Source organism: Lactuca virosa, chromosome 4 (assembly GCF_052849685.1).
Source record: "Lactuca virosa cultivar CGN04683 chromosome 4, Lactuca_virosa_CGN04683_v6, whole genome shotgun sequence".
Lineage (NCBI taxonomy): Eukaryota > Viridiplantae > Streptophyta > Magnoliopsida > Asterales > Asteraceae > Lactuca > Lactuca virosa.
This window is the reverse complement of record NC_136429.1, coordinates 195,557,184-195,570,935: the sequence shown is the minus strand read 5'-3', so window position 1 is coordinate 195,570,935 and position 13,752 is coordinate 195,557,184. Positions and strand designations below refer to the sequence as shown.

At 36.5% G+C, this 13,752-nt stretch overlaps 1 protein-coding gene across 1 annotated transcript; it reads right to left on the bottom strand.

Moving 5' to 3' along the window:
• Positions 1-2,972: 2,972 nt before the first annotated feature.
• LOC145105468 (putative mitochondrial protein AtMg00820) lies at positions 2,973-3,458 on the bottom strand. The gene has a single exon (XM_079042568.1). The coding sequence runs from the start codon at positions 3,456-3,458 to the stop codon at positions 2,973-2,975; it is 486 nt and encodes a 161-aa protein (XP_078898694.1).
• Positions 3,459-13,752: the final 10,294 nt, after the last annotated feature.

Sequence of the window (13,752 nt, the reverse complement as noted above, 5' to 3'; positions counted from 1 at the left end):
TGAGCCAACGGAGAGTAACAGAAGCACTCAATCATAGGCTTGAGAGAGTCAGCATACTTGGATGAATCAAGATCCATGATGAGGTTTTGGTTAGGTTTGATGTTCAGTATAACCGATGAAGCGGTTTGTTTAGCAATGGATGGAGTTTCAGAAGAGTTAGCCATGGAAACCGTTGGAGAAGATAATGAATAGCGCAGAGAGAAAAGAGGTATTTTCGTCGGAGAGTTTGAAGACTTTGAGTGTGGTAAAAGAAAATCAAGTGTCGATAAAGCGCTTAGAATTATGTGAAAGCAGGATGATGTCAGGCGGCGTAACTGACAGGCGTGATGTCAACGCTTTTCAAAATTAACGCGCCTGATTGAAATCTTATCCCTAGAAATCCTTCGTTTCAGTTCTTCGCATTCGTAATCAAGCATAAATTTTCCATAAACTGTTCCCGGAATTAAAAGTAACCGTTCAGAATTATGAAACTAGACTTACGAAAACTCACAAGGATTTTTGTGCAATAGTGTGCCAAAGATAAAGAAATAAAACAAATTTTATCTGGGAATCTGTGATGTCAATTCTAAATCAACATAAAAAACAGTTGGATCCCGGGCAACGATCTCTTCCTTCGGAGTCAAGAGAGACTCAAAAGTGTCTGTGTGGTTTCCCATTGAATTACGATCATATGTTTGTTGTGAAACAGTGAAAGACTTCTTCTCATTTAGGCTTTAAAGGGTGGCTTAAGCTTCAACCAAATTCCAAATCTCAACATGAGTCTGAAAGTATGAAAGAAGTACTTGTCTGACCAGTGTAGTCATAATAACAAGTATGCTTTGGAATTAATTAAGTGGCTGGATAGTGTAGAAATCTCAAGAAAAATAAAAACTGGATCTTTAAGGAAGACAAGTCTTGGGTTGAGAGATTTTCGTAAAGACCACACAAAAAAATGAGATTTCAAACATGAAGGGTACACACCATAAAGGTTTTACTCGTCAATTCAGTGGTGAAAATATGTAGAACTTATTAATTGTTCACCGTCAATTCAGAAATTGGTTTCGGATTTTGGATTTCACTCAATTCGTGGTGATAAAAAATTTAAGATTATACACAGATGTGGTGTAACCATAAACCTCAGTGGGAATTGCTGAGAGTCTCGAGGGTTACATTTGTGGAAGTGAAAATGATGGAGAAATAGTGGAGGTGGTTCTAAAGATAAAATGTACCTCTGCTATATAAGACTGACCAAGCAGTGAACTCTTAACTCAGTTGAGAAGAGTAAGGTAGCTCGTTGACTTATGTTAATTTATAGCCCATTTGGGAAGAAACAATTGGTGTTATCGATTCAGTAAGGCTTCAAACATAGAGTCTCAGCGGCTTTGGGCAACATGCAGTAGCATGCTTCTAGGGACACTTAACTAATGCAAAGATTCGAAATTATAAACCTTTCCCCATCGTTCTGATTTGAAAGCATGATGAATATACACCTGCATCTAAAATACATGTTGAAAATATCAAATAAAATAAAAAATATATTTTTGGTAATTTTGGGTTTTTCTGAAAAAGATAAAACCGAAAAAAAAATAATTTTGGGATTTTTCTGAAAAATAAATAAAAACAGAAATAAAGAAACTATTTTTGTGATTTTTTTTTGAGTTTTCTGAAAAAAAAATAAAAACAGAAAAATAAACTCAAAAACAGAAATGTACAGTAACTTCTGAATCAGTCGGAAGAGACTTAATATACAAAGGATACAAAACTTCCGAACCTTCACATGAACTGTGGACTCCGAGTCGTTCCGAGGGCTCATAACCATTCAGAACATTAAGTATAGATTCTGAAGCATTCTGAGGGCTGGAAGCGGTTCGAAGAAAGAACACTGCTTTACTTTACTATGTTGTTTTCGGAACATAATCTACTTCTATCATTCCTAAGACTTGTAGAATTCGATTGAAGGTGTGTTCAGGTAAAGCTTTCGTAAAGATATCGGCTAGTTGATCAGCGGATCTCACAAATTAAATTTCGACATTGCGATCCTCTACGTGATCCTTTATGAAATGATACCTCAGTGCTATATGTTTGGTCTTGGAATGTTGCACTAGGTTATGGTAAATGCGAATAGCACTTTCAAAATCACTGTATAAGGGGAACCTCTTCATATTTATCCCGTAATCTCTAAGCTGACTTTAAATCCATATCACTTGAGAAGTACATGAGGCAGCTGTGATATACTCAGCTTCAGTGGTAGATAAGGAGACGCATGTTTGCTTCTTAGATTGCCAACTGACGAGTTTTCCATCTAGAAACTGACATCCTCCAGTTGTACTTTTACGATCAAGACCACATCCACCAAAATCAGCATCAGAGAATGCTTGCACAAAGAAACCTGAATTTGAAGGGTACCAGATTCCGAGTGAGGATGTTCGTTTTAGGTATCAGAAGATGTTCTTTACCGCAGTCAAATGTGGTTCACGTGGATTCGCCTGAAACCTGGCACAATAGCAAACATAAAACATAATGTATGGACAACTAGCTGTTAGATACATTAATGAACCTATCATTTGTCGATAAAGAGTCATGTCGGCTGTTGGCTTGTCCAATGATGGTGTAAGCTTCGTTCCGAATGCCATAGGAACCCTTACCTTTGAATAGCTCATCATTTCGAATTTCACAAGCAAGGACTTCGTGTAGGCTTCCTGGTTGATTAAAATGCCCTCCGAACTCTGTCTAATATTTAAACCAAGGAAAAAGTTAATGGGACCCATTAAGCTCATCTCAAATTTAGTTTCCATCAATTTTCGGAATTCAGCTGTTAATCTAGGATTAGTAGATCTGAAAATGATATCATCAACATAGATTTGGACGATCATCAGATGGTCACCATCTTTCTTACGAAAGAAGGTTGGTTCGATCGAGCCTTGTTTAAATTTAGATTGTTTTAAGAATCGAGTTAGGGTTTCATGCCATGCACGAGGAGCTTGTTTTAAACCTTAAACCACTTTATCCAAAATATAGAAATGATTTGGATATTTCTCATTTACGAAACCTGGTGGCTGTTCCACATAGACAGTTTCTTCTAATTCACCATTCAGAAACGTACATTTGACGTCCATTTGATAGACTTCGAAATTTTTGTGAGCAGCATAGGCAAGGAAATTGCAAACAGTTTCTAGCCTTGCAACCGGTGCGAATATTTCTTCATAGTCTATGCCTTCCTCTTGGTAGTATCCCTTCACTACTAATCGTGCTTTATTGCTGATTACATTGCCTTCTTTGTCAAGCTTATTACGAAATACCCATTTCAAACCTACAACCGATGCATCCTTCGGAGTTGGAATCATCCTCCAAACTTTATTGCGCTCAAACTCATTGAGCTCTTCCTGCATTACTTGCACCCAATCGAAATGATCAAGAGCAATCCTAACTGTTTTTGGCTCGATCTTGGAGATGAACGAATTAAACATGCAAAATTTCATTTTGGAAAATAATACAGTCTGATTCATTTTTTGTTGAGCTCTAGTGAGAACACCGGAAGAAGATGCTCAATCACTTGTGATTCAGGATGACATTTGGTCCACTTTTCCAAAGGAGGGTAGTTCAGATCATAGGATGGATCCAATTCTACATTTACATCTTTGAATTCCGACTGAGAATCTGAGTCATTATTTTCGCTCTCATTATCCCCCTGGAATGATGCATGTGGCTCTACGTTCGGAATCGGGTGCTCCCCTGGATTGGAATCTTGTGGTTGACTTGAGGATTTGAATGCGCCCCCTGAACATGTGTACTCGATGTGATGGTTGAAGTGGAACCCTCCCCCTGAACTGGAGCATTAGAAGCCTGTGGATGTGGTGGTTTTTCAGATGTATTCGAAATTTGAGGCTCTTTTCAAGGTCTTTAGCAGCATCATTAATGATCTTCTGCATTTCATCTTCCTTATTATCTACTTCTTTTGATTATGAAGAGATCGCCTTTTATGGCACATCAAACAGGTTCATGAATTCATCGTAAATATTTGAAAGAGGAATCGTCATCGGATTTGTCATAGGAAAAATCTCCCCAGATTGACAATCATCCTTCTGATACTTCTTCAGATAGTTATCATCAAACGTGACATTATAGGTTTCTTCTATCTTTTTTGACTTTTTGTTCAGAATCATATATGCCTTCGAAGTAAGAGAATACCCCGAAAAGATCCCTTCGTCTGCTTTCACATCGAACTTGTCCCATTACTCTTTAGAATTGAAGATAAAACACCTAGAACCAAAGACATGAAAGAACTTGACATTAGGTTTTCGTTTATTTAGAATCTCATAAGGAGTGATTGAAAATATTTTATTGATGAGAGATCGATTCTAAGTGAAACTAGCAGTTCCGATAGCTTCAGCCCAGAAGTAAAGTGGAAGGTTCGTAAAAGATAGCATAGTCCTTGCAGCTTCGCAAAGAGACCAGTTTCGTCTTTCAACGACACCGTTCCGTTGGGGAGTGTAAGGAGTAGAGAAGCTATGAGCAACTCCTTTTTTCAGTCAGGAATTCTTCAAACACCTGGTTTTTGAATTCCGAACCGTTATCACTGCGAACGTTCCAAACTATCTTTCGCAATTGAAGATCGATCTACTTGATGAAGTCCTTAAGCTTATAAGTTACATCTGATTTTTGTTTAAGAAAATAAACCCAAGTAAATTTGGAAAAGTCATCAAAAATAACTAGAATGTATTTGTTACCACCAATACTCTCGATGGCAGAAGGACCACACAGATCTATATGTAATAGTTCAAGTGTCTCGATCACTTTGGTGTTGATGATAGTCGAATGACTCTTCGGACTTTGCTTTCCCAGTTCGCATGCTGCAAATAGATATTCCTTCTCAAACTTCAGAAGAGGGAGTCCTCGTACTAGATTGCCAAGTACAAGTTTGTTGATGTCCTTGAAATTTAGACGCGAAAGCCTTCGGTGCCACGACCAACTGTCATCCGAAGATGCTTTCATAAGTAGGCAAATTGAAGGCTTTCCGGTGATCGGTTTTATGTTCAAAGGAAACATCTATCCATTTCTTTTGGACTTCAGCAACACTGCCTTTGTTTTCTTCTCTACGATTTTTGATCCCTCATCATTGAATGATACTTTGAGCCCTGTACCTACAACCAGTTGCGAAACGCTTATTAAGTTATGTTGTAGGCCTTCCACATATGCTACCTTCTGAATGGAGAATTTGCCATTCGTGATCATGTCATATCCTTTGATCTCTCCTGTAGCATTATTTCCATACTTCACTTTGCCTGTGTCCTTCAGTGATCGGAATTCCCTCATCTCTTCTCTCCTACCAGTCATGTGACATGAACAGCCGGTGTTAATATAATATTCGGAATCGTACTGTTCGTCACTGATCACCTACAAAATTCAGAGAGATTTAGGAACCCAGAGTTGTTTGGGTCATTGTGAGGTTTTCTTCAGAACAGAAAAAGTTATAGCTTCATTAACCAAATAAGATCTTTTATCAAAGTGGAATTCTCTTCTTTCGTAAATAAGATTTTTTTATAGCTTTCGGATTTGAAGAAGATTTCACATTTTGATTTGCAGATCTTCAGGGTTAATAGAATTGGAATTTTTATTTTTCCAGAATCGCTTTCTTTCTTTTAAATTTTTTCTGATATCTACCATTTAGTTTCCTTTTCTTAGCAATATGTTCCTCAGCTGACTTATGAACGTTAGCTCTAGGTTTCTATTTTCTAACAGGTATGTCAGTCTATTCGGAAGATGTTTCACTTGGAACATTTTTGGTGCCACTCGGACCAGCTTTATTATTACAAGGGTTAACGTAATTAAATGGTTCTATGACATATCTCCCTTTGGTTTTCCATGAAGTTATTTCGGAAAGACCTTTGGTTTCATCAGAGTTATCAATTGGTCCTGACCAAAAGAATTCATCGTAACCATCTGTATTATCATCATCTACTAAGGACGTTAGTTCAGATGTTTTATTTTTGTTCAGTCTGGTTTTTACGAAAAATTGATTAGGAACGATTTGTGCTTTTGGAAATACTGTAGCTTTTGTTTTTAAAACATTCGAACCCTTATTTTCAACAAAACGAACATATTCAACTGAGTTTTCAGAAATCAACTTTTTCTTTGGTTCAGACTCATTTTGTACAAATGTTGAACAATCGAACTCATCTTGTACATAAATCTCACTCATGTCACGTTCGTCAAATTCAGAAACATTTTCAGCATCAAAAGTGTTTTCCGAACTCAATTTTGTTTATAAAGAGTCAATTTTTTGCATAATATTAGATTTAATATGTTATTTATCATTTTGATCCAACATTTGCTTTAACATGCTTTTATGTTCTTTGGACTGAATATATGCTTCAATTTTGTCAAGTCCAATTTTTTAAGATTCAGATACATCATCCGAGGACACAATGGATTCGCACTTATAACACTCTGCATCGATTCCATCCTCTTTCAGTTCGAGAAAGAGTAAAATCATTTTTTATATAATTTTACCTATTTCACAATCAAGATGCAGTTGAGTAATGTTAAAATATAACCGCTTCGCAGTCAATCAAAAAATATTTCTTTGTTTTAAAAGCGCTAAATTGTCTCTTTTTAAATAAATAACATCATCCCTAGACCTAGTCAGCTCTATCTCCAACTTATCTATCGACATCTGTCTCTCTTCAATCCTGTTTGTTATCCTGCTGATTTGATCATTTAGGTTAGAATTACTTAAACGTGTTCTTTTTAAGCTATCACTTAAACTAGAGGCAGTAAATTTCAAATCATCTTATTCAGATTCGTAACAAGTGAAAGGAATATTAAGAGACTGGAGTATAGATTCTACCTTACTGATGACTTTCTCGCATTCACTGACCTGTTCAGAAATAGGTATTGCAGCAAAACAATTGTCATAGGCCTCGGCGCTATCAGTGGTGTATCCTCTCTGCTCTGAGACATCACCGCGAACCATCAAGCATCTTCCCTCGTACTCAGGGACTCCAGACTTCACTACGAAACATCCACCATGTGTGGGCTTCCGAACTTCCTCGTCTTCCGAATCAGTTGACCAGACTTCAACACGTCCAAACTCATCATCATCCCCCTACACAATCAAAGGAGGCTTAGCAATATCAACACTCTTTTTCTTTATAAGCTCTTCTATCTTTCGAAGATAGTAAGCTTCATCATCTTCTTCATCCTTCTTCTCACTCATTCTTCTCAACATACACTCCTTGGCCAAATGATTCTTTCCATGACAATAGTAGTAGTCATAGCCGGAATCGCCCATCAACCTCTTCTCTTTCTTCACCTCATCCTTTTGAGAGTTATTGAGGCTCTCATCCTTTGCTTTGTCTAAAATGTAGTGCCCTTGCCAATTCTTGTTTTTGAGGAGTCCAAAATTCTTTTTAGCAATCTTTTTGAGATTTGACACCATCAGAGCGTATTCCTGTTTCATAATCTCACAATCTTAGAGATCGGACTGTGAATATTCTTCTGCTACCTTTTTTCCTTCGCAACCAGGGCCAATGATCCCATTCCAGACACAATCTTCCCTTCCTTTGTTTTCGTTGGATTATATATCTAAACCGATAACTATAATTGGTATGTACTTGACCCGAGAGTAGCATGGTCCATTCGGGTTGCATATCACCACGACAATTTGATAGGATGGACTTTTGAGAAGAGGTTATTTATGATTTATTAATATATTATAAGTTCTAATATATTAATATGAAATCATATGATTTAATTAATATTGTTCAAGAATTAATTTGGAATTAATTTAGTGATCAAAAGAGACTAATAAATATACAGGGATTGATTAAGTAAATCAATGATTCTTATAGTGTGGGCCAATGGTTATTTAGGATGGGCTAAACCAATATGATAGTCCATGGATAGTCCATGGAGGTTTAACTCATGGAGCCTAAGTAATATGAAAGGTCATGGAGTATTAGGGTTTGCATGGTTGTAACCCTAGTTATGCCACACCATAAAACGAGTCCCTAAATCACCAAATCGGCACACTAGTGTTCTAAGAGTTCATTGAGCCGATTTTGTGTAAGACATTCTCTCGCAAAAGTCATCCTTTGTCCAAGGTGTGTTGTGAACTGTTTGAGGCATCACATTTGGGGTGCTAAGTTCTTAAAGGCCAAGAAACTGCAAGCAACAAAAAGAGGTAATTCTATAACTCACTTTTATGTTGATTATGTCAATTGTACGCTAGTTGTAGGCTTTATGCTTTGGAAACAATATTGCATGTATAATTAGAGAAAACATAAATCCAAAGCATCTAGGGTTGTATGTGCACCATAGGATGTTGTAGTATACATAAAACCCAACAGTGGTATCAGAGCCTAGGGTTGTTTTTTGTTATACTTGATGGTTGTTAGTTTTCCAAGTTGAAAAAAAAATCGAATTTTTTTCATCTGACTGATGGACTCGTTGAGTCCACTGGCTGACTTGTCGAGTCCACTCAGAAACAGAGCAACTCGATGAGTCAGTTCATGCACTCGACGAGTTGCAGGCTCTGGTTGCAGAAATTCGAGGTTTTTTTGCCTGTTTTGGATTAGGATCATTACCATAAAATGTTTTAGTTCATAAAATTTGATTTTTTTGATATGGTAGTGATCATGCTTTTTCAGTTAAAAGATAATTGTCAAAATTTCAAAATTTGTATTAGTTTATATGATTCGGCTAATTTCTTGCAAATTGTTGATATGAATTATCTTGACTTATGAGTTTAACTAGATTATAGAAAAGTTATTTGATAGTTTCATTAATTAGGATATTTGATCTTAATGCCTTTTATGAACTCCATAACTTGTCCTCAAGTTATGGAAAATGAAAAGTATCTCTTTTAATGGTTTTAAAGTCTTCCATAACTTGTCCTCAAGTTATGGAACCTGAAAAGTTTTTCCATTAAAAATGCATTAAACTCATAAGTTATAGAAACCAAAAGTTTTTGAATAGTTCAAAACTTGCCCTTAATTTTTGGAATTTGTAAAGTCACCCTTATGAGTACTTTAGTTCCAAACCCTAGTATTTTAAAAGTTTAAAACACACCCTTATACTATATAAAATTAAAAGTTTAATAATTATATATGTATATGTTTAAAGTCAGTCTTACCGTTAGTAGGCCTCATTCACGAAGCTGGTCTATAAGAGGGGTGTAAGGTTACTGCCTATAAAATGGCAGTTTAATGGGTGTCCACTCTCACCCACTGGTTCCTTGACTGGTGGAGGGTCGTTAGCCGAACGTGTAGGATAGAACATTCTCATTAAAAGTATAATGAAAATACCATGTAACTAAACACTTATAAATTTACAATCTTAATTACTTAGGAAAAATGTGAATTTGGTGCTAATCCATGAAATTGCACTTTGCACCTTGCCAAGTCGTTAGTGGAGCATTTGTGGTTAACCGGCACACTAACTTGGACTAACAAGGGTGGCAAAGGGTAGCTCATAGTTTGTCATAAATCAATGGAGCGTGTGTGGTTAATCGGCACATTGATTAGATGATAAATGGCATCGAGAGTACCAAGCTAATTTGCATGGTTATTCACACCTTGTTTTTGATCCTCGGTATCCCAGTCACAAACTTCAAGGGCATAATCGAGTTTAAACATGCCATTGAAAAGTTCAATGAATCTCAAAGGATCTAGGAATTTCAATTCATTTAAAACTTAATAATCAATTTCGTTTTTCATGGTGGAAATTGGTAAATCGACATTTACCTACCTTTAAATATTTTGCAATTGGATTACGACATCCCTCTTCCGAATTGTAAAATATTGTGTTGGGTCCTAGCCTTAATATTTCATTTTGGGTGTTATATTAAGGACTTAATATTTCATTTTGGGTGTTATATCAATGGGAGTCTTAAAGATCTTGAAGAGTTTCAAGAACTAATCAAGATTAAACCTATTGTTAATCACTAGCACACGACTTGAGGTTTATAACCTATCGAGTTAACATATTCTTATTATTGTCCCCATTCCAGTTAGTTGACTATGCATGTGAGTTTTATGAGTTCTCAATAGTGTGCATAACAACTTGGAAGCAATGGTAGGCACTTGTGTTGCCAGGTAGCAAGAAATTAAGATTAAACAAGTCCAGTCCATATAAGTTTGGATTTGTCACTAACCTTGTCTTGTGATTATGGTTATGACAAATTCACATGGATGGGAACACATACACCATAAAATCTAAGTGTCATAAGGTTTCTCTTCTATTCATGAAAATGATTGTGAGGAAACGCTTTCACTAAGTAGATTTTAAATAGTTAGCAATTGTGATATTTGCATTCTCAAATTCGATTATGATTATGGCATCCCTCTTCATAGTTTGAATTGTGAGAAACGGAAAAAGTCTAAACATTTGAGACATATTGTTGTAAGTTCTAAAATTTGTCACACCCCAAAACCGGAACGGCGGAAACCTTCAGGGGTGGAGGACGTCATGTAAAGTATCATAACAGTGCAAAGTAGTAAACAAGTAACAACATCATCCATTACATTAAAAGTAAAGTTTTAATAAATGAGTGTTCTTTCATAGTAATAAGACACCAAAATATGTAATCAAAATAAAAGACGAGTCTTGTCTGTGCTCCGTCTTCTCAAAACCTGGTCATCGTACCTGTCTACTGGTGACCTGAGAATACAAGTTACTTTGAAAAAGTTTATCAGCATAAAGCTGGTGAATTCATAAGTATTATGGTGCCATTGATTTGAAAAGCTGTTATGAAAGACTTGTAAATATTTGATGAAACATTTAGTATAAGTGTGAAAACCCTAGAAAATCCCATATTTCCTACTAGTATAAAAGGTAGTCTTCTACCAAGACCTGAATGCTTTGAAAGTTGCATTTCTGTATCAATGAAAGTTTTACCCATGTGCGACTATTATTATAAAAATATAGTCTACCTCATCGTTTATGTGAATGTGTCACAAAATAAAAGTAGAAGGGAAATTATATAATCATTTAAGTATTATCCTTTGGTACTAGGATAAACACGACATAGTAATTGCCGAATAGTATTAACCGTAGACATTCGTCGATGTGCATTTTCCCTCTATAGCTAACAGTTGGGTGTAGAATGGTTAGTACCGTACATATATAATAGTATCTACATATATAATATGTAATAGTATCTCATCCTATAGTATCTATGTAACAGAATCCATGTAAAAGTATCCATGTAATGATATCCATGTAATAGTATCTCTTTATATTGCATGTAATGTATTAGTATAGACTCATTAATGAACTGACTCTTGTGTAATTCCTTGTAATAGGAATAGTAGTTTGTATCCCCTAAACTATACATATAATAGTTTACTGGAATGTAAATTGAATGTCCAAGTAGGTTTATACACCCTTGCTACACAAGAGTGTTGGAACTGAAGAAATAATGAAAGCTCTCATATCAATACATATGTATATGAAACATAAGTGTATAGATATGGTTTTTAACAATAAGTTGAAAGATGTTTTGTAAAAACATTTAAGAGTTTTGAACAATAAATAATAATGACTTGATGTCAGTTTACAAAAAGATTCAAATGTAAATCATTTGATAACAAAGTATAAAACAGCCGAAAACTATTGTATTTATCACATTTTGAAGTATATGAACTCAGTTGGTTGAAAACACAGTTATAAATCACATGTGATTGATTCTATAACTTCCTGTTTTCTACTTGTATTCCCCCCCCCCCCCATGAAAGCATTTAAAATCATTTAAAATATTGATTTAGGGGTATGAACTCACCTGTAGTGGGTGGTTGTGGATGAACTGGAATGATGTAGGATCCTAAGTGTCAAGTGAAGACTTGTACACACACAATGATCCTAGTTAACATATAATCCCATATATGTATCCAATTAGTCATAAAACAACTAATTAACCAAGTTTAAGACATCCTAAGACATGTAAAACACTTGATTTAAGTGTTATAAGTCATAAGGATTGCATCTAAGGGTGGTAGGACCTTGCTATTGAGTTTGGGGTTCAAGGGTAAACTCCCTTGGAGTTTACGGTTTTGTGACCATAACTCCTTGAGTTTACGGTCGTAAACCCATGAGTTTATGGCCGTAAACTCATGTTTCTTTGACCATTTTGTGTTTTGAAGCCTTAAAGATCTCAAGAAGCATTCCTACTTCATGTTTAAGCCTTAGGAAGAGGTTAGGGCACCATTTCACTCCTTTTTAGGAGTTTACGGTCCTTAGACAATTTCCCTTTGGGTTTACGGCCGTAAACCCAAATGATTATGGTCTTTTGGTTGTTTTGAGTCCTAAGCACAGTAAGGAAGGGGTCTAGACTAGTTTTCCAAGGCTTAGAAAGGACTAGGGCACACTTTGGCACCCTTAATAGGGTTTACGGTCCAAGAACATCTTGGACCGTAAACACCTTGATCTTGTGTTTCTTGGTTGTTTTCTTGATGTTTAGAAATGTAACAAGCTTTATAATACACTAGGGTAGGAGTACTTATTAGGTAGAAGCTTGAAAAGGTGCTAAAAGTCCAAGAACACTAGTGTGTGTTCTTGGTGTTCTTGGTGAAACTTGAAGATCTACACTTTTGGAATGATTTCACGGATGGAATCATGTTAGATCACTAGATTAGGGTAGATATCAACTTATTAGGGCTAGAAACACTTACAAGTTGAAGATCTTGAAGAAATGTTGGATGATACTTGAGAGAGAATTTGATTTAGGATCTTGAAAATGTGAAAAGTGGTAAAATATGACTAAGTGTCATATTTATACCCCCTTTTAGGGTTTACGGCCGTAAACACCCTTGTTTAGGCCGTAAACTCCAAACTCTTGGAGTTTTGGAATATTATTGTTGCACAATAAATCCTAGGGCATCCCCTCTCCAGACATCTCCTGAAGTACTAACTTAAAAATACTCAAACTTATTCCTAAAAGCTTGAAAGTTAGCAGAAACAGTTCTGACTTCCATTGAAGTGAATGGTTGTACAAAATAGAAATTTCGGGTTGTCACATCATCCCCCCATTAGAAGGAATTTCGTCCCGAAATTAGAGTTTAAGCAAATAAGTAGTTACAAATAACTAAGTAAAAAGATGAGGATATTTCAGTTTCATCTAATCCTCTCGCTGCCAAGTGAATTCAGGTCCTCGCTTGGCGTTCCAGCGAACCTTCACTATCGGGATACCGCTTTGTTTTGTTTGCTTGACCTCCCGGTCCATGATCTCTACTGGTTCTTCCACGAAGTTGAGGCTCTCGTTGATCTCGGTCTCGTCGAGTGGGATTACAAGAGTCTCGTCGGACAGACACTTTTTCAAGTTCGAGACGTGGAAAGTAGAATGTACGTTACTGAGTTCGCGCGGTAAGTTAAGTTTGTAAGCTACAGGGCCGATTCTTGCGAGAATCTCGAAAGGCCCTATGTACCTTGGATTTTGGTTTCCATGCTTTCCGAAGCGTATCAAGCCCTTCCAGGATGAGACCATCAATAGAACACGGTCTCCCACCTGGAATTCCAACGGTTTCCTTCGTTTATTAGCGTAGCTTTTCTATCAGTCTCTAGAGGCTTTCAATCGTTCACGAATTCGAACGATCTTCTCTGTCGTTTCCTGAATGATCTCCGGACCTGTGAGAGTGCTTTCAGGAACTCGTCCTTTAGCTAACTGGGTATCACCCACCTCAGCCCAACACAGAGGGGATCTGCACTTTCGGCCATAGAGGGCTTCGAATGGAGCAGCCTTTATGCTCGTGTGATAACTGTTGTTGTAGGAAAATTCGA